This window comes from Scophthalmus maximus, chromosome 15 (assembly GCF_022379125.1).
Source record: "Scophthalmus maximus strain ysfricsl-2021 chromosome 15, ASM2237912v1, whole genome shotgun sequence".
NCBI classification, from domain to species: domain Eukaryota; kingdom Metazoa; phylum Chordata; class Actinopteri; order Pleuronectiformes; family Scophthalmidae; genus Scophthalmus; species Scophthalmus maximus.
The window spans coordinates 13,022,481-13,042,177 of NC_061529.1; the positions used below are offsets into that span (position 1 = coordinate 13,022,481).

General features: G+C 45.4%; 3 protein-coding genes across 6 annotated transcripts in view; all 3 read right to left on the bottom strand.

The window, feature by feature from the left end:
- The window catches only part of LOC118286133 (signal-induced proliferation-associated 1-like protein 1), a 31,603-nt gene extending 20,758 nt beyond the window's left edge, over positions 1-10,845 (bottom strand). For 2 of the 4 annotated variants that reach the window (XM_035610303.2, XM_035610307.2), the window contains exon 1: positions 10,679-10,845. The gene's annotated coding sequence lies outside the window, so the exon portion shown is untranslated. The other 2 variants (XM_035610305.2, XM_035610304.2) reach the window with 2 other exon arrangements.
- Positions 10,846-12,629: 1,784 nt separating this feature from the next.
- gpx2 (glutathione peroxidase 2) lies at positions 12,630-14,578 on the bottom strand. Its single transcript, XM_035611120.2, has 2 exons — positions 14,022-14,578; positions 12,630-13,428 (listed from the first exon to the last, which is right to left on the bottom strand). Exons 1-2 carry the CDS (start codon positions 14,241-14,243, stop codon positions 13,075-13,077), a joined length of 576 nt encoding a protein of 191 aa, XP_035467013.2. The 5' UTR covers positions 14,244-14,578; the 3' UTR covers positions 12,630-13,074.
- Positions 14,579-14,851: 273 nt separating this feature from the next.
- On the bottom strand, positions 14,852-19,634 carry LOC118286583 (ras-related protein Rab-15). Its single transcript, XM_035611119.2, has 7 exons — positions 19,388-19,634; positions 17,161-17,221; positions 17,012-17,072; positions 16,836-16,913; positions 16,584-16,673; positions 15,959-16,024; positions 14,852-15,834 (listed from the first exon to the last, which is right to left on the bottom strand). Exons 1-7 carry the CDS (start codon positions 19,509-19,511, stop codon positions 15,679-15,681), a joined length of 636 nt encoding a protein of 211 aa, XP_035467012.1. The 5' UTR covers positions 19,512-19,634; the 3' UTR covers positions 14,852-15,678.
- Between the last annotated feature and the right edge of the window lie 63 nt (positions 19,635-19,697).

Below are 19,697 nucleotides of genomic sequence, written 5' to 3' on the forward strand. Positions count from 1 at the left end.
TGCCAGGAAAAATCAGATGAATAAAGTGCAAGTAGAGCTGGAGTGATCGAGATGAAGCAAACACTTAACCACAATTTGGAAGCAAAGAACAAAGGACAAGGAGGATGACCACAGGAAAGCAGAAGCCTTTCAATGGCCCACCTGGGCAGAAAAATGGCAAGTGGTGGGTTAGGGTTAGAGTTGTCAGTATGAGAATCATATAAGGATGATTTAGCCTTTCAGTAATACACTGACTCAGCTGCAACACATGGTAACTGGCAGAAGTTTGTATAAATGACTAAAGACTGGAGCCAGACGGCAGTTAAACGTCAAACCCTTCCACGATGAGGAAGCTTGCTAAGAAGGTTGTACATAGGTCAGATAGAGAATTACAGCTTCAGAGGAGAAGTAGTACAGTAAATCCACAGACTCCTCACAACATAATTCCCTGTCAAGGGGGGAGTGTTGAGGAGAGAGGGGTAAACTGAGGTATCTACACATCCCCTGAGATTCAGCCTCAACGTGGCTGCCCAGGCACAAACCTGGCCGTCTGAGTGGACAAACCTGAGAACCTGACACCTTCAGAGAAAAACAGACAGACCTGCTGGCAGACAAACGACACTAGCATCATCCAACCGCGAGATGAGATCCGGGAATTCCACCAACCTCAGAGGAGGAAGTGATGAGCACTTGTGTTTGGGGGGATAGGACATGTTCAGGCAGATTCTTAGAGAGAAGTGCAACACTTACTGTCCAAGTCATAGTCTGTTATAAAACAGTTTTTTTTATAGTGCCTAAGTCCATGACTTTACAACTACAACCTTGTCTCGCAATCAACTTGATCCATGATATCAGCTCTGGATGAAGTGGCACGCCACAATAAAGCACGAACCGAGCTGACAAATTGCTCAACTGACCACACATGCAATGCTAAACACCACTTGTAGTTGCAGGGCTTCGGAAAGCAGTGGCAGTGTATGGACATTCATCATCACCATTGTTTGTGATGTGCCACTGCTTTTCCCCAACTCTGGGCTTCCCGCTATCACTGCAGCACAGATCACTGAGTAATGGGCATAGCTAACCACTGGCAAAGTGAATTTAACTCACTGCCTGAAAGAAGAAAGACAGTTCTGAAGAAGCACTAGAATATATTCATTGCCATTATCTCCAGCAGGGTGTCCTCGATCCTTCCTCTCTGCTTATCCAGAAAGTACTCGACAAGGGTTTCGCTTTTTTACGTGGGAGAGGCAGCAGGATAAATAGACACTTAAAATCACTTGACATAGTTTATACTTAGCAATGGTAAACCCATTCCCATTTCCAATGTCATCATCTGGGTGGGCCAGGAGCTTGACAATGAAGGTCTTTGTCCAACTGCAAGAGAGCCATTTACCTCTAAAAAAGAGTTAATTGCACTGCTAACAGCTTAGGTGGTCTGCCTGTCCAGAGCAAAGAAGAATTACTACATCTTATAATTTAATCCAACAGCTGCCCCGTCAAAACAAAAAGATGGAAATTTGATTGTATGCGTATGCTTGATTGATTCGAAGTTTGTTCAACTATCACCAACATTCTGCACAGTAATTTCACAACTTTACCATCCATATTCACATTAATCCACAGAGGCCGAGCCCTGGTTGGTTTAGAGCCTCATATTAGACAATGGGGTTTATAGATGATTTGACTTTATTGAGAAGCCTCAGATTTAAGATCGTCAGCTTTTAAAAGCGGTGTGTCATAAAGAGCAATGGAGAGGAAGCAGTGTGCTGCAGCCTGAACAGGAATGTAAAAAATTCTAATGAGGTGGCTGCCTGGCTGCCGATCTGCAGCAGTCAGGAGCTGAGGTTTAAAGTGGAAGCCTGCTCTAGGCTGCACTTTCCCTCTCCTTGCCTCCGACGCTAGGACACCATTAGACAGGCAGGGAACTCCTGATGCACATGGACAGGTACACGCAGAGACAAAGGCTTAGACACAAATAGCAAACACCCTGAAAGTAGAACACCAACTTCTTCAGAAACTACAAGAAAACAGCACATTCACTGACTTGGCTCATGACAATTTTTAAAAAAGGCAACACGTGGGACAGTAGCTATTTTTGAATAAGACAAACCGAACGACTTTTTATTTCTACAAACATCAGAGGCAGCACTTCTCTGTCCCCTGGCAGCTTGTAGAGATGTTCTTTCTGGGTTACCTAAGAATACTTTTTTCTTGGAAATGACATTTGAAATGCAAATTACGGTCTCTAAACTCTACTGTCCCCACACACAGACACAGCGTCTTTTGTGACCATTAGTGATCGAGGATATCTGGATACCTGTTACAGTAATCTGGGGTTTGTGTATGTAGGTGGGACTAGACAAATGAAGCACCTTAACACGATAATTGCGGGAAGCGTTTGGCACAATGTTGCCAAGAGCTGAAGATAAAGCCCAAAGTTCATTCTGTCAACTGCTACTTCACAAACACTCATGTGCAGGTGCTTGATAAGCACAACCGCATTGTAATCATTAACACTCAGCCTCTCGCTACTGTGAAGAACCATCCACAACCACCTCAGATCATATTTTAAGTAATTAATTGCTAAAAATGTCCTTTTATTAATAATTTGCTACTTCATTTGTTTTTAAAAATCTGGGGGGGGAAATTAACAACTACAGCCTAGAAACACAAACTATGGGGCAGCTTTTATTCATGCATATCTGTGCTTATAAAGTAGACTGATGTGGGTTTGTTTCATTACTGTCAATAGCGCAGCCATAGACACTCAACCAGCGATGTGAGCTGTGTTTAAAAAAAAACATCCTCAGAAACTTAATATGACAGTCTCACATCAATCCTACACCACATAGGAAACATAATGACAACCATTTCCACACTGGCACACTGCCAACCACAGCATCCGACTGCAGCATTTCCTCCGGGTGAAAAAGATTTATTATTTATATGGGATTGTCTCCCTGTGACATACTGAGAGAGAAAACTTTAACCCCTCACTCTTACAAAGTCTCTCAGGTACCGGTTCTATTTGCGTCTCTTATTAGAGCTTGTAAGGTGCCTCCCGCCTTGGCAGTCACACATTTGAATTTAATTACAGTAGATGTATTGCCATTATATTTAAACATTTCAATGTGTTACTCTGTATTAAAAAAAAAGTACATGCATTATTTGACCTGAGCAACGAGGCCACTGGAGAAATGAGAGTATGTCCCAGCAGTGTGCCTAGTTAAACAGGGCTGTGTGGGCTGGGGCAGAAGGGTGTTTATAGGGAGACTCCATTTCCTCTGTTCTCCCTACAAAAGGTAAATAGCCCCCCCCCCCTCCCTTTTCATATCTGAAAAGCAGTGAACCTATTTGTTACAAAACAAATTCCCCTAGCTCAGCATGGGGCTGGCACACGCCTCCGCATGTGCTCCAGTGTGTGTGCTAGGATGAAGCAGCTCCCATGAGTTGAGGATTTAAATAGAAGGGAGGCAAGAGAGTATAATCAGTGTTGATGAAAAGGGGGCTGAGTGAATAGTTTGTGTTTGCCGTCTATAATTCAGCCTCACTGTGTGCCAGAAGACAGGGACGGGGCTCGGCCAGGGGGGCCCACCAAACACTTCCAGGCCTGCAATTACTTCATTCTCAGATCACAGGCGCTCACGAGCAAAACCAATGCGAACGATTCAGGGTGCTTAGTCACAAGTCTTATGTATCTCGTACGCAAACATTCATTTTTACTTCTCCACCAGATCAGTCACATGTTTGCACGGGGATGAACGGTGGGTCACCGCATGTGAATCGAAGTCACTGTGTGACTGCCGGTGCCGGAGATGAAGCGAAGAGAGTCCTTGCACTGCTGGCTGCCCAAGGCTGGGGGCCCCTCCGTGCAGCCGGCCAGAGCATCACGCTGTGTGCAACCAGCAGTGAGCGCCGCTCACTTGTCCAGTGCAAATCTTAGCTGGCCCCGAGCCAATTCAGTCATTTACTCCGGTGACTCATGGCTACTAGCAGTGGAAATAAAAATGGAGGAAGTCAATAATATTCCTGAAAATCATTATTGTTAAAAACAACAGGCATGTATGGCACATACAAATCTTTATCGTACCCGAAACAAGTCCGGTGAAAGCAGCGGTCATAATCTAAAAGAGTAGATGTGGTATATGTATTTTTTCATTGGCTTTCCAAATGTCTTGAGTTTCCAGGGTGATCATACCCTGACATAGTCAATTTTTTTAAATCTTAAATACTGTATTTCAAACTGCAAGAAGAGAATTAGAATTATATTTATGAGCGCGTGTGCGTTTGGGGGGGGTGAGGACAGGGTCAGGGTGCCAGCAATTAGCTCTCCATGTACAAGTGTGTATGAGCAGCAAGGTCAGCAGGCGGCAGCCTGACCGATTCTCACAGCAGATGTGTCAAAATGACAGATGCCTGCGATGTTTGGAAGTCATCCACTGCCCGGTCCTCTCACATCCTCCACCAGGATCACAGGGCACAGAGGCAGAAAGAGTCTGGATTGGACCGCCTTGAAAAGTACATTTTTTAATCAATTAAAAACAATACAATGTTGGGAGAGAAAGCCGTAGCCCATGTGTCCATGCGACAACAACACAGTGTCTGTTGCAAAAACACTGACACAGTAACTGGATTCTCAGATCAGATAACAGCTTGAGGGAAAAATAACATTTGTCAACAACAAAGAAATACTGTTGACTGCCCTGAAGGGACTTGAAACCCACAGAAGGAACTCATTGTATTTTGGTTGAAATTGCATTTTAAGAATGGAATACTTTAAAAATGAGTTTTGCTCTGCATTTTGGACGAGCTGTGGCGAGGCGCTGTTGTGAAACAGCTGTAAAAGGTTTGATTATTCTGGGAGGGGGTCAGGACCCCGCTGAGCAAACATGAGTAACTTGCACTCCCCTGCAGCAGCAATGACCACAGGCTGTGTAAAAGCCCCCAAGAAGGATGTAACCAAATCCATCACAAGATGCTCTACACATCCTTTTCAATCGATCAACAGTTGCTTGGTTAAAAGAAAAAAACAACAATCAGGGCAGAGCACATAACTAATCTGATTACACAGATGAATAGGGGCAGTCGCAGTGGGGTGGAATTTACAACGTACAGGGATTCCCCACAGACCAAATCACAGCCACGGAGAGTGCTGCTAGGAAACAAAAGGATCCTTGAGAGAGCAGCACTCAAGAAGGAAAACACGGCCAGAGCGTCCCGGAAGGCCAGAGTCAAGGTGAAAGCGTGATTAATATCCCCTCACATTGGCCAAACAGCTTCTTTGCTGCCACCAGATGTGAACTGTCTGTCGAGTGCACAAGATGTACTCAACAATTCATTTAGTAATTAACCCTTTTAAAGTTTCCAAGAATGGAGGCACAAGAAATAAGGAGTGTTTTTGCCAGGTAGGCCTTTTAACAAGGGAGCATAATGTGCTGCAGTTCTGGGGACGGGGGGGCTGACATGAACTGAAGTGAAGAAGAGGGGGTAACAACAGCGGCGGGGCTTATTAAAGTTGCAGAAAAACCTTGCAGGGATTCTTTGCCTGGTCTCTTGAGAGGACGGGCTGTGCCCAACAGCTCAGAGGGCAGCCCAATTCCCCTACTGAGGACTCGGTGGAAAACTCAGGTGTGCCTCAGTGTTTGTCAGAAATGGAAAAAGTATAGTTTCAAATGTGCTGTTGTGCCATGAGGAAAGGCTCCACTTGGACGCAAAAAACACAACAAACAGCGGAGCATATTTAAACACATTTCCAGTCATTGATTTTGGCACGTGTCCACCGCACAGCCCAGTTCACTTCCAGTCCAATTATGAACAGTCAGGGTCACAGAGTTAATCAATTCATACAGTCATTTGGACAGTGATAAGTCGGCTAGTGTTGCATAACGGTGGTGCCCTGCTAAATCACACGTCTGTGCCAGGAAATCGCAGTGGAAACCTGCACAGTGTGCTGCTGCTGCTGAAGGTCTGCACTGCACTTAATGGCAGAGTCGGCTTTGCGACTGTGGTTGATGGTGCTCCCCGAGCCAGTTTCATGCAAACCGCATCTCGCAGCCTGGAATGCAGTGTTTTCTACCCCTCAGTTAAATAACAGATTATGTTAAAATATATATAAATGACAGCAAAAGCAAATTAACATGTGCTTTAGTCATCAGACAACATCAGACAATTGTCCCAGTAATTCCTCTTCTACAGAGTGAAAATTTAGGCAAAAGGTGGAGATTCGGTGCATTAGAGCAAACCACAATGTTGAGCATAAAAAAAGGCCAGTGGTGTCTTCCTCCTAATCAGCATTCAAGGTAAACAGGGACTCACAGTGCATTCTCCGCCCGAGCACTAATGTCATTGATAACCATGATGAACTCAGTCATTAGTTCTGGAGAGACATTACAACACACTCTCTCGTTCGCCAATAAAAAGAGGCACTTTTATATGGTCAGAGAGTATCTCATGTTTAATACAGGAGAATGCCCTAACTGCATATTTATAACTCGGATTTCAGTTTCATTGGAGTTTCTTGTGCAGCAAAAAAAAAAATGTAGGCGGGGTATCCAGGAATACATCAATGAAACACACAGGAAACAGGCAGTGAGAGAGGAAAGGCTGGGAAAGCAGTGGTGTTTGTTAATGGCCAGCCCTATCTGCCCTTTGCACCTGGAGCAACATGGAAAAAAGACTATGGCCCAATTCATCAGGCACTGTACTGTTAATACACTGCACAGAATAATATTGTGCTGGTTCTATATTAAAAAGGCTGAAGTAATAATCCTGACCTATAAGTTGGATGTGCCACATGAAAAGCGGCACGTTCCTGCACACTTGACTCCAAGTCCACCTGAAGCTTCTGTTTGTTTGGAAAAAAGTGATTTGAAGCTTGCAGAGGCCTTCAGCTCACAGTGGCCTCATTCTTCCCACTCAGCCTTCGCAGGAGCAAGGCAGGAACTCACAGGGTGGAAATGGATTCCCTGGTTCCAAAGCAAAGGATGTGGAATTTCAAAGAAATATGAGCTTGAGTGTCAGTACATGAAACAAAGCACAACACAAACTCAAGCAACAATGATTTCACTATTCCAGCAGTTTTTGGTTCATATGTTGTTCCTAAAGTTGGGCTTTTGCGAATGGAGTGTTCAAGAGAGAAAAACGACACGCAACGTATTGTTGTGCCAGCATTCCGGCTTTAGTACACATCACATGGTAAAAGCGGTTCTTGGAAGAAACAAAAAACAGTTATAAAGCATGAACAGGAATGAGGACAAGCTGAACAGACCTGTCTACAACGCACCGAGATCTGTTTCGAGCTCAGCCATGACCAAGCCCTCACGCATTCCTGCTTCTCGGATTTCTGTCGACAGGAGGGACAACAGCAAAACCTCTGTTGGCGTTCTTGTATGTGGAAGGATTTTTTCCACCGCTGCCCACACAGCCTCTGCATGGGGCACGGGCCTGCAACTCCGCTTGATGTTTTGATTCTTCTCGGACCAGAGTTCTTGTAATCCGTTCCAGAGAGAGAGTGTGCAGGGCCAAACACAGACACACAGTGTTGCAACCGGCAGACATGTCGAGACAACACCAGGCACGTCATCGATGAGAGGCAGCGGAGATAACCCACAGGAACACATCCAACTTTCACTTTTCTTTTTTTTTTTAACTTAGTGGTTGTTTTAGCAGATTTTCCTTACTCCATCTTCCAATCTCTGTCCCGTTTCATACTATTTCCAGCATGTATGAGGTTTGATGGGAGCAGAAAAGGGGAATTACACTGTGTCTGATCTCTGCATAGCTGTGGGTTATGGTTTGGGGTTGGGAATTGGAACCAGGGTGACACAGAGGTTGCTTTAGTCCATGGATATTTAAGCAACACACCACCAAACTGAGACCCAGCTGTCAATCAGGTAGAGATCCGAGCCAGCAGCAACAACCTGCACCTGTCGCCATGATGTCAGAGCCGTGGTCAAAATTCCACCAAACTGTGGCAGGTGGGATGAAGAGGTTCCTTTGTCTGCTCGCATTTGCTCTGTGACAGTGCGCTGAAAAGGGATTACATCATCACTATTGTAGCTCCCGAGCCCTCTGCCCCCCCCTCAACCTCATTTGTTGATATACTGTGTGTAGACCTTCCAATCCAGACAAAGACAGAGCATTCCAACATTTTAGCAAGCAGGAAACGCAAAACCACAGTCGCAGCTCATTACAGTCAAACTTGTCCACCCCATCAGTCACCGGCAAAAAAGATGCTCAGGCTTTAGAGGGAAAAAATGCCGGAGGCCATATAATCATTGACTATGGGGTGACTGAAACTGGTCAGACACATCACGTGTTAAAACGGACGGAGCTTCCCTTTTTTTTTTCTTTTTTCAAAAGAAATAAAACCCTGATATATATGTTTAATGCCGTCACCGGAGGTCGTAACTCATTTTGGTCTTAGTCATAATAAATCAGTCTGAAGAAATCAGCCTTGTAGCCGACACTAGTCATGTCAGTGCACCAGATGATGCATCTCAAGGTCTGTGTAGTTTGTCGTCTGGTGTGTGGTGAGTAACGGGCAGGATGAGGTGACGGGCACCGACTTCAGGAGCAGCCGGTCGGGTGGCGCAGCACATTCCCAAAAGCTGAAGTCAAGAAGTTTGAGAACATTTTTGTAACTTCTTTTTGTTTGTTTGTTTGGGACATATAATCCCTGTATGACTTTTTTTTTTGGCTTTAAAAATCAGTAAATCAATAAAGAAAAATAATGCACTTTGAACTTTGTAAATCAATCACGCCAACAAGCCCATTATTAATTACATACCACAAACTGTCAATTGAAGCATTTCATGACGGTCACTTAGCATAATTGCAGCCCACACATTCCAGGGAGGCAAATTATGAAACAGTACAATGCTCCGCTTGTTGTGGTCTTTCATCTCGGCTCAAACTATTCCCTCCGAGCCGATGCACAAGAGACAATAGAAACATGAGCTCAACTTATCAACAGGAAGCGTCCCTCTGTGAATGTGTGGGCACGCTGGAAAGACACTACTCCAAATGAAGCACACTAACAATTGTTATTGTTGTCGTTACGTGAGAAGTGTGATGCAAACAGTGAAAATAGAAGCACTGTTCTTCAACAACGCAACAGGGGGGGAAGGGCTATTTGTGAGAGGCAAACGTGAGAAGCAAAAGAAGATGCAGAGTTTGCCTGTGGATGCATTTTGATCAGACGTGCAAAAAGAAAAATCTTTGGACTGATCCTGTCAACCTGCTACAGACTAGCCTCCCAAAATGAGCAGTTTTCCTGCCCACGCAGGCCTGTCTTATCTTAAACTCGCATGGCATTTTGTAAACAGCACGAAAAAAACACAAACTCGCCCGGCCCGACTCGGCTGGCCAGTAGACTTCCTTCAAAAGTGACGATGAAGAGCTGCTGCATTTGCATTCGATTTAATCCTCCGGGAGAAATCCCATCAGAGGGGAAAAAAAGCAAGAAGTCGTCCAGTGTGAAACAAGCAGACGGGACAAAGCCGAGATTATAGACTTCATATTAAAAAACGGCAGTGGACCTGTATGATCAGTCATGCCCACACCGCGGGTCGGCTAAGCCTTTCAAGAATGCTTAAAATCCTCGATCCTTGCCCAAAGCTAAACTCCGAAGCTTCCTCTTTTCTTTCTTATTTTCCACCTGACTCATGCCAAGCACTGCTACTGGAGCAGGCCCTGTGATTCAGTAACCCAGTGATTCTTCATTTGCAAATACCTGCATGGTTCTGGCTGATTTCGCTACAGCTGATGTGTTGTAAATACTGGAACACAACACTACGTGTGTCTGAACTTTGCAAGGTTGAGAAATCCGGACTGGTTTGTTGTTACTCTCCGAACAAACCCCTGTTTGCCTTGTTTGTGCTGCACTGCCAGATATTTCCTATTCTCCCCTGGTGACTCCAGTGGTCTGTATCCCCTCTCTCTCTCTCTCCTGGGCAAAACAGTCTCCCCGTGTCCATGTTGGATAATAGGGGTGCTTTTTCTCCTCCCTGTATATTCTGCACATTAAGCATAAATAAATGAGCATTTGCAGGTGTATCATCTCGTGACAACCATGAATGTACAGAATACAACAATCATGTCACCCACCTATACGGTGAGCTCGGCCTGGTGTGTCCAACCAGATGCTTGAAGCAGGCGGTGAACCAATCACACCTCGCATCGGACAGATGTGGCACGAGGAAATCGCCCGGGCGCCTGCGAGCAGCCGCGCACGCACACGCGAGCGGCACGTGAAGCTGGGGGGGGGGGGAAGCAGATTTAGGGGCAAACACGCGGGAGAGACGAGGTGTGGTGAGCACACGGAGCCACCTGTGAACCGCAGTGCCCTGGACTCGTGACGGTCGAGTACAAACCGCTTGCTACACAGCAGCCCGACGAGCTCCATGATAATGGTGGTGGTGGTGGTGGTGGGGAGCAGTGGCACCGACTGCGCACTGGCTCCACACACTGCACCTTGACACACCACAGAGATGAGCCCTGTCCTCGGTCAGCCCCGACACACGCGCCTCGCCCCCGACTCACCTTCGCCCCCGCGCCGCTGGACGGAAGCGGGCTTTCTCTTTTCCTTTCCTTCTCTCGTTCTCTCTCTCTCCCCTCTTTTTTTTTCGGTTTCAACTCGTAACAAAATAGGTCCTGTGAGTCCCGAGACACTCAACCGCGCACGGCTCCTCCTTACCTTCGCCGGAAGCCTCGTCGTGTCGGTTCGCACACCCGACCGTGCCCCCGGCTGTCTCTTCCCCCCTCCTCCACGAAAGGCAACTCCGAAGTTTGATACAAAGTTACGGGTTCGCCTCGCTGCGCTATGCAGCTGCTGGAGGGATGAGCTCATCCAGGCAGCCTCCCCTCGTCCGCTGCCCCGAAGTCTCGCGAGAAGTGAGGGTGGGGGGGGGGGGGGGGGGGGGGGGTGGGGGGGGGGGGGGGGGGGGCAAACGTTACCCTGGCAACTGCGCTCACCTGTAGTGGGTAGACTCTCGGAGGGGCGGGGGGACGAAGAGCTCTCACTCTGCTTTAAAAACACAGGTTGGAAGCCAGCTAGCAATGGAAGCTCTAGTTTTTTAAGATAAGATGAGATATGCCTTTATATTTGGAGATTACAGCAGCAAAGTGTACGGAACAATAAGGAAAGAAATTTAAAAAAGCAATAGGTATGTAGAAAATATAACAGAAAATATAAAAAAAAGATATATAAATACTATATACAGAGCAGTAGCAATAGTTACACATGGAGAATAAATATTAATATTGCACAGTTTGTTATTGCACTTTAAGTGTACCAGTGAATTATTTTTACACTGGTTGAGTTGTGTGTGTGTATGTGTGTATGTGTTTGAGAGATTACATTTTTTTTGTTATGAGTGCAAATATCAAATTTAAGCCAAATAAAGCAACACCCAATACATTTGGTTAGAATATGACTTAAAACATACACATGGTTTGTCAAAGTGTGTGTAACTGGACCTACAGAGAAACAGTTGTAAGTAAGATTTTTAAAACCAGCACTGCTCTCAGTAGAACACAGACACACACACACACACGCACACACACACACACGCACACGCACACACACGCACACACGATGGTCAAGAATTGAAGTTAGAGTTTGGGTAACATCAACAGGAATTCAGGTTTGATGAGATGAGTGTTTGTTCTGATTTGATTAGCTATTTCAATCTATCAAGGCCCTTTGTTATTTTCAAGAATTTAATAGAGCAGTTCATATGACACATAAATGATATTCTGTGATCTTTTTCTCCCAGCTGCATGTATGAGTGGAGGGGATCAGTGCAGAGACATTGGATGAGAGACAACCCCAGATATTCCTCCTCCAATATCTGCCTGGCAGCACTGACCAGTAGGACTGTGTGGAAACACGTCAATTAATGTCATCACAAATACTTTAATTTGATGTGCTAAAGACGGTGAGTCAGGCGACAACTACCACAGTCGCCAGAAGTGGAATGAAAGCCCAATCTGTGTCAGGTGACTAAGTTTCACTGCAAGTCACAAATGCCCCGGAGGGTTTTTGACAAAATCATTAGGGGAGTGTCTGGCACGTGTAGTTCGTGGCACTGACATCATCGGCCAATGTGGCTGTGCAGAAAATCCACTGCCAATCTGCAGATCATGCAAACAAAAACTAAAGCAGGACGAGCGTTCATTACACAAAGGAAAGGGCAACACTTCCCTAAATGCATGAGTTAGGCCTCGTCTTCAGGTGTCACTGTGGTGCTAAAAAGCATTCCAAACACTGTGCAGTCAAGTGGCATCAGCGGATCTCACAATGAGATGTAGATCCATGGCGCATTAGTGGAGAAAGAAAATCTCAGCTCATAAAGAATGAATCAGCAGGCTGAAGGATGCATAATGCAGATGAATGGCCTGCGACTTATCTCTGAGAGCCTTATAATGTGCAGTGACAACATGCATCGTAACTGCACATCCTTCCTACTGTACTTCAAGCCTCATTTCTTTGTCTATACATAGCTGTCAACAGACATGACCACATCTATTTTTGTCGACGTTCATCAGAGGCACACATCTTCATAGCAGGTTACTCTGTGTGTAGATAGTCTAATTTAAAAAAAGAAAGAAAATAAAGATGCACCAGTATAAGAGAAGTGGGGGCTTTCAACGTTTTATTCCAGCGCAAACATTTCATGAGGGTGTATGTGTGGTGAATGTTAATGCACAGAGGCAAGACAGAGGCTGTCCATTTGTATGATCACATCAGTTGCACCATCTGCTGGTCAGGCCAACATAGGACAAGAAACAAAAGCACATGCAAAAGGAAATACTCTGCTCCTCAAGTGATTATGTTTCCCCACATTTCTGGAAATATACTGTACAATTCCTGTTCTCTTTCCATAACAATACGTATCCACAACATTTAAAAAAAAAGTAGGCATATAGAATGCATTCATCCACAACTTTTAAGCACTTACAAGGCCTCAGACAATATTCCCTGAGCTTTTCAGAATATTACCCTCATTAATTAAGACTTAAAAGTGTGGAGGACAACAAAACGGCATTGACTTAGATAAATGAGAAGTCATTACAAGGTGGGGGCTATACTTAGGTCTTGGTTAATCTTAACAACCGTACGATGTCAGGCTCGATGTCAATGGTGGGGAACTTTTTGCTGTATCTTTTAAAGGGCTCTCCTTCGGGCCCGGCGAGGAATTTCTCAAAGCTCCACGACACGTCCGTCCTGCTGATGGGACTCCAAACCAGAAATTTGGGGTCCTGCATGAGGGAGTTGGCGTCGTCATCGGGGTAGGGGAGCTTGTCTTTCAGATAGGCAAAGACCGGATGTGTGTTTGTTCCGTTGACGTCACACTTCTCAAAGATGGTGAAGTTGGGCCGAAAGCCACCGCCAGGACGCACATGCTGCAGTGAGCTCAGGATCTCGCCGTTGGAGCAGTTCTCCTGCAAAACACAAGTACATATTATCAGAATGACATTGGCAGTATTTGGTTGAGCTGTTTACATACCGCAGAGCAACACTGTAAATGCTTTATGATGCAAAATTTGCCTTTAATTTAGGTGGCAACAGAAACTATGTTGATTACACAGTTGCAATTAAAAGCCGACCTCCATAGGAGTGTCAGGCAGATGCGTAAAATATTAAAAAGCTGTTGCTTATTTTATGGGTGAAATATGATAGGCAACATTCCCACTGTGTTAAGCAAACATGGGAGGACACATTTAATTAGAAGCTAAACCCAGCCTCGCCAGGATGTGGGGAGTGTTCAGATGCTCAACATCCTGTTCAAATAATGGATTGGAGTTGGTTCTGAACATCTGGTTGAATTCAGGTACACACAAGAGGGGACAGGAAAGCTCTGCACCCCGCGCACATAACCCCGACACAGCCTTAGATATAGAAAATTGTATCTTATATCCAAAAAGTTTGTATTACATGCACATACGGCCGCTTAATGAGATCGCTGACCTACACCAAGACAAGGTATTGCAGGGTCACACCGGACCGCTCCAGGCCATGACGGTGTTCAACTGACCTGATATCCAAACTGGTTACAGGGGAAACCCAGGACCACCAGCCGATGGGGGTACTTGCTCTGAAGCTGGTTGAGCTCGCCGAAGTCCCGGGTGGTGGTGCCTCAGAGCGAGGCCACGTTCTCTATGAGGACCACCCGTCCCCTGAACACGTTGAAGTCCACCGAGTCGCCTTCCAGCGTGGTGGCCTTCAAGTCGTAGAAAGTCTTGGCGATGAACGTCATTTCTACTCCTCTGTTTCCACAGTGGAGGAGGACGGGGGTCTCGGCGCGCGACAGTATCCAACCGCCTGGTCACCTGACTGACTTGGGACAGAAAGCTGCCTTCCATGGGTGTCAAGTAGCTCTGCGGGAAACTGATCCACACCTGACACACAATACTCCCCACAGGTTTCAGATAGATTCATGTGAGTGGGTGTAAAGCCACATGAAGCTGTTTCGTTTGAGCGATTTTTACGGCGAGAAGTGTGTTATCCTGTTCAGAATATGGGTCAGCATTACTGTCTATTAACCCAAAATTCTATAACTGGAAATTACTTTTAAACCTAACCCTATGATTATCACAAGCATTTGTATAACTATAAATAGTCCAGTTTAAATGTTGAGTGGGAAAATCAGCATGTATTAAAGTATTTACTTGGCTCTATGGTTTATTTTCATGACATGTATCGGTTTCCTGAGTCATCAAACATTTAAGCTGTGGTCCCCCGTCTTTCAGAGCATGTGATGAATATTGAATGAATCTCCTGTTGCTACTCTCTGTGGACCCGACTTCACTCTGTCCATACTTAGTGACTCAGCAAGAGTCGAACAACTAAAGAATTTAATCTAGACATGAGATATCTATTTATTTACCCCCAAAACATTGTACATTGTTTTCCCCCCCAATCATTCTTGAGTTTGAAACATTATATTAAAATGACATAGGCTGTGGCACCTCAGCAGACCCTGACAACGTTAAATTGAGCAGCAGTAACCGTGCATCAAAGCACACATTACAGTAGGTGATTCATAAACAGTACAGCAAACACATTCGTAAAACAAACTTTACCGATACAGTCAGATATGGAAAATAAATATGCACTGCATTCATAAAGGTCACTGAACATGGCACAACGGTATCTCGCTGAAGGAAATAAGTCCAGCATGTAAATGAATCCACCTCTGCTCGGTCAGAGTTTCGAGGTGTAAATAATTCATCCCTGTCCTTGTCCTCTGTTTACCTTGTTGCAGCATTTATACTTCACCTTAATGAGCAGTTTTGTCTGATATAAAATCCTCTCAGTAACCAGTTTGTTGACGTGCCGACCGCAAATGAAATAAAAAGCAACACGAAAACAAAAGCGCCGGGAAAATAGATGAAGTGGATGTTTCGTGAAACACTGCGTTTCACTGAGGAAAAGGAGGAGAGCATGCCTGTTGAGAGATTTGCCTGAGGGACACTCAGCGGTCGCGCAGCTAAATTGGGCCCTCTGCTGGTAGCTGCTGCTAACTGCATTTACCACCATGTAAATTCATTGACCTGCAAAAAAGTGTAACCAACCACGTGCCCCCTTGTCCAAGACGACATAGTACCCATGAAGGATGCCCCAAGGGAGGGATGAGTCAAGCCAAAGTGTGGGACAAATGTCTTCAGGTATAAAGTCATGGCACTTTTGTGCTAACAGGCACAACTCCTCTGAGCGTTGTCGTCAGCATCTCTACTCCCCTCGTCCTCCAGAGCAGCCTTTTCTAGATAATCATCCAGGGACGACAACAAGTTGTCCGCGTCTCTCTTGTGCGCCCGCAGCACCAGTTCCGTCATGCGAGTGAATGACTGGAGGGAGGAGGGAGAAGAACAATGGAATACGTGGACAAAACACAGCAGGGAGTTGGACGGGGGTACCCCCACCAATATTTGAACATATTTCTAATGTGACAGAACAGTTTGTCAGTCCCACCTCACTGATGTTGCTGCTGGCGGAGGCACTGGTTTCAAAGAACTCCATCTCATAGGTTTGAGCCAGCTGCAGGATTCAGGTGGATATTGTTAGAAATATGGACAACGAACGTGCCTCGTAGCTTCGGGCAGTTTTCTCCCATAAGTAGGAGCACAGGGTTTAGGCTGGTAAGCTTGAATAATAAAAAGTCTAATTATTTGCTCCCATTTTAACAGTATGTTGACAACATTGAGAATGTTTTAGTCATAGTCAATGTCTGCTAGTGTTTACTGATGGGGGTAACAACTCATTTATCTTAAATTATGTTCTAATAGAACTCTGCAGATGTGGTTAGTTTTGGGGAAACCATATATTCACCCACCAACTTCACATTTTGTGTAAGGGAATAAATGTCTCTACCATAGGTTATGGAATAAACTTAAAGTTCTGAATCACAATGTATCCTCAGAGCTATCATCAGGTTCAGGTTTTCCCATATTTTATGTATTCATAGTCGGCCTTACTGTGTATCACCGGATGTATGGTGAAAACTGGTATCGACGAGCTGCAGGGAACTTTTGAAGATTTACAAATTACATCAAAATCAAAAACCCAGAAAAATATAGATAATGAGGCTCCATCAAACCTTGCTTCCTTGGTCCGTCGTCACCATCCTCCTGAGCTCCTCGTCAGACTTGTTTCCTACCAGGATCCTCTGCACCTTGTCGGGGGCATACTGCAAAACAGCATAACAACAAGAAAAGACATGAGTTGATGAGACATGATGGGGATAAGGAACTTGTCATAATCTACTGGGTGTGCAGCAAGAATCGACACTTAGCCACAACACATAGACTGTGTGACCCGAGAAGTGAGACGAGAGAGCTCATCGCCTTACTTCATCCGCATCGCTGGCCCACTTGGCTATGTGCTGAAAGGACGGCTCGTTTGTGATGTCGTACACAAAGACGATGCCCTGCGCAAAGAAACCACAGAAAAAGGGATGAAAGAATGAGTGGCCCACAAAAGGTGACCTGGCCCCGGCGACTTGTGGACTGTGCATGGAGGGATCACCTGTGCCCGCCTGTAGTACTGTTTGGTAATGGTCTTATAACGCTCCTGACCAGCCGTGTCCCTGCACAGGAGACACGGGCACACATGAACCAAAACACAAGCATGCACGTCAGCATTCTGTCAACGTCATCGGGGGCCATTTAACTCACCAAATCTGTACTCGCACCTTGATTCCATCGATTTCGAGTGTTTTCATTTTAAAATCGACCCCTGCGAACAGAAAACAAAAACTGGTCAAAATGGTTTTCACTTTAACCACCGTGACAAAACAGTGAAGAATCCCGGATGGTAGTGTTTCACACGGGCTGCTGTGTGTTTGTGAGCACTAACTGAGGGCCGCTCAGAGGCACTATGAACAACAGTGGTCTGCTAATGCCACAGTGACAGGACACGGGAGCTCAGGAAAGTGACAGTGACCGTGAGTCGCTTCGTCGGTTCATATTAAGGCATAGGTCGTATACACCATCTCTATTCTTCAGGGTGTGTACAGTAAGATATTTAAAAATGGGCGGTATAAGCTGATTATTTGTTTTTCATAACACCAAAGGCGACGTCTTCAAAATCACTCGATCACATAAAACAAAGAGAAGACATATCCATTCGTGAATTGAGAAGCTGTAACAAAATAAATGCTCGTCATTTTAGGTTGATTGAGAAAAGGAACATATTTGATTTATGACTGGAAAGATTCTCAGTCATCCAGGTCCAGGTATCAGAAGAAGCCTCTTGGATGTGGGGAGAAACCTGTGTACACCAGCACAACTCCTGAACATAAGTTTTTGTCACAGCAGACATTTTTAACATGTTACAGTAAGACAAGCACTGGTTTTAACCTGCTAGCATTTCTGTATATTCCCAGAATCAACCACCCCCGGCTGTGACGAATGTTTGCTGTCCTACAGCTGAAGACAGCACAACTTTATTTCGCATATTTTCCCTTTAAAACAAACAACAATTGGTGGTTTCCCGTCCAACCCTAGGCCTGTCAGATAAGCACCACAGGGGGGTCAAAAGGTTTGATGGAGACTTCAAGCAGTTCCCTGCAGATCGTCCATTCCAGTTTTCACCATACATCCGGTGATACACAGTAAGGCCGACTATAATTACATAAAATATGGGAAAACCTGGACCTGATGATAGCTCTGAGGATACATTGTGATTCGGAATTTTAAGTTTATTCCATAACCTATGGTGGAGACATTTATTTGCTTACACAAAATGTGATGTCTGTGGGTGAATATATGGTTTCCTCAAAATGAACCACATCTGCAGAGATCTATTAGAATATCAGTTAAGATAAATGAGTTGTTACCCCCATCAGTAAACACTAGCAGCCATGACTATGACTAAAACATTCTCACTCCTGTCAACATGCTGTTAAAATGGGAGCAAATAATTACATTATAATTCTGAAACACCCCGTAGCTATGTATGGAGCACATGCAAAGACGTGCAGTCAACGGATGTTCGGCTATTCAAACGTCAGCTCTTGGAGCCACAGAGCGCAGTACCTGGGGGATGCAGATCCGGAGGGACGGCTGGGGTTTTTACCAATAATCACAATATCTGTGTGTCTAAAAGCGGGCAAATTTGATGTGGCATGCACTTTCTTCAAAAGAACTGGGCTTAACCTCGTGCAAAGCCCTCCCTCTTGGGCCCAGCTGAAGCAGGCTCCAGGCTCCACTACAGAACAAAAAGGACAGTAAAGGCCATACGGGGGGGGAAACATACCTGCCATGGAAGCACGTGCTGACGACTTTTCTGTGTTCAGGTGGACATAAGTTAGTCTTTAGTAAGAACCCACCACTTTCATCCGAGTCAATAGTCTTAGATAAACAGGCACAAGCACCAAAGTGCTCATCATTCTGTGAATAACTACACGGGATCAAAATGATGAACAGGATGGATGCACCTGTTCACAGAGATGCCTCCTCAAGCCTCCCTCCACATCCGCTGCGTCTCTCTCTTGTGGGGTCTATGCCTCTATTACAATCGGGATCAGAGTCGCGTTTACTGACACGTAGTTTTTTCGCAAGGAAGGAATTTTTTTTGGGGGGGGGGGTGTTTGAGTGCGTTACACCGAAAACGGTAAATAGAAGAATGGGAGGGCCGGTGAATGCCATGGTCAAAAGTTGACCAGTTGCAGTTGTGACCTGAGGCTGTTTGTTCTAATCCGTCCAGGCCGAGTGGGGCCTCGTTGTAACATAAGGGGAAAGTTACAGTAAACTCCTCTGCACATTCAATGGCTCCTGTACGAATCAGACAATACATGAATAAATAGATAAACACGAAATGAAAAAGCTCGCAGCCTCGACATTCATTCTGAGAGGAGTTGTGATGACGAGTTGCGGTCGAAAACCGGTTGGATAAGCTTACCGATGGTGGAAATGTGCGACGGATCGAACTCGCCCTCCGTGAAGCGGCGCATCATGCAGGTCTTCCCGACCCCGGAGTCTCCGAGCAGGAGCAGCCGGAACAACACGTCGTACTGCTTGGCCATGGCCGTGACACTAAGACACGCGAGCAGGCATGACTTTCTCCTCAGAACTCCTCGGAACTCCTCGATCGACGTGTTTGGTTTGGGGTTGTTTTTTTTTTTATTATTCAACCGCGTCGCCGCCGTGGTGCGTTCACTGGCCCTCGGACGTTCCTGAGCTCAGAAGTGACACAGCTTGAACTTCCAAAG

What these genes read in the sequence shown, in the direction of transcription:
- LOC118286583 (XM_035611119.2), bottom strand. Translation starts at nt 19,511, where the DNA reads ATGGCCAAGCAGTACGACGTGTTGTTCCGGCTGCTCCTGCTCGGAGAC. An exon ending in GTCGCACATTTCCACCATCG is followed by an intron (nt 17,222 to 19,387) that starts GTAAGCTTATCC and finishes TTCTGTTCGCAG; the next exon opens with GGGTCGATTTTAAAATGAAA. An exon ending in CGACGGACCAAGGAAGCAAG is followed by an intron (nt 16,025 to 16,583) that starts GTTTGATGGAGC and finishes TGAATCCTGCAG; the next exon opens with CTGGCTCAAACCTATGAGAT.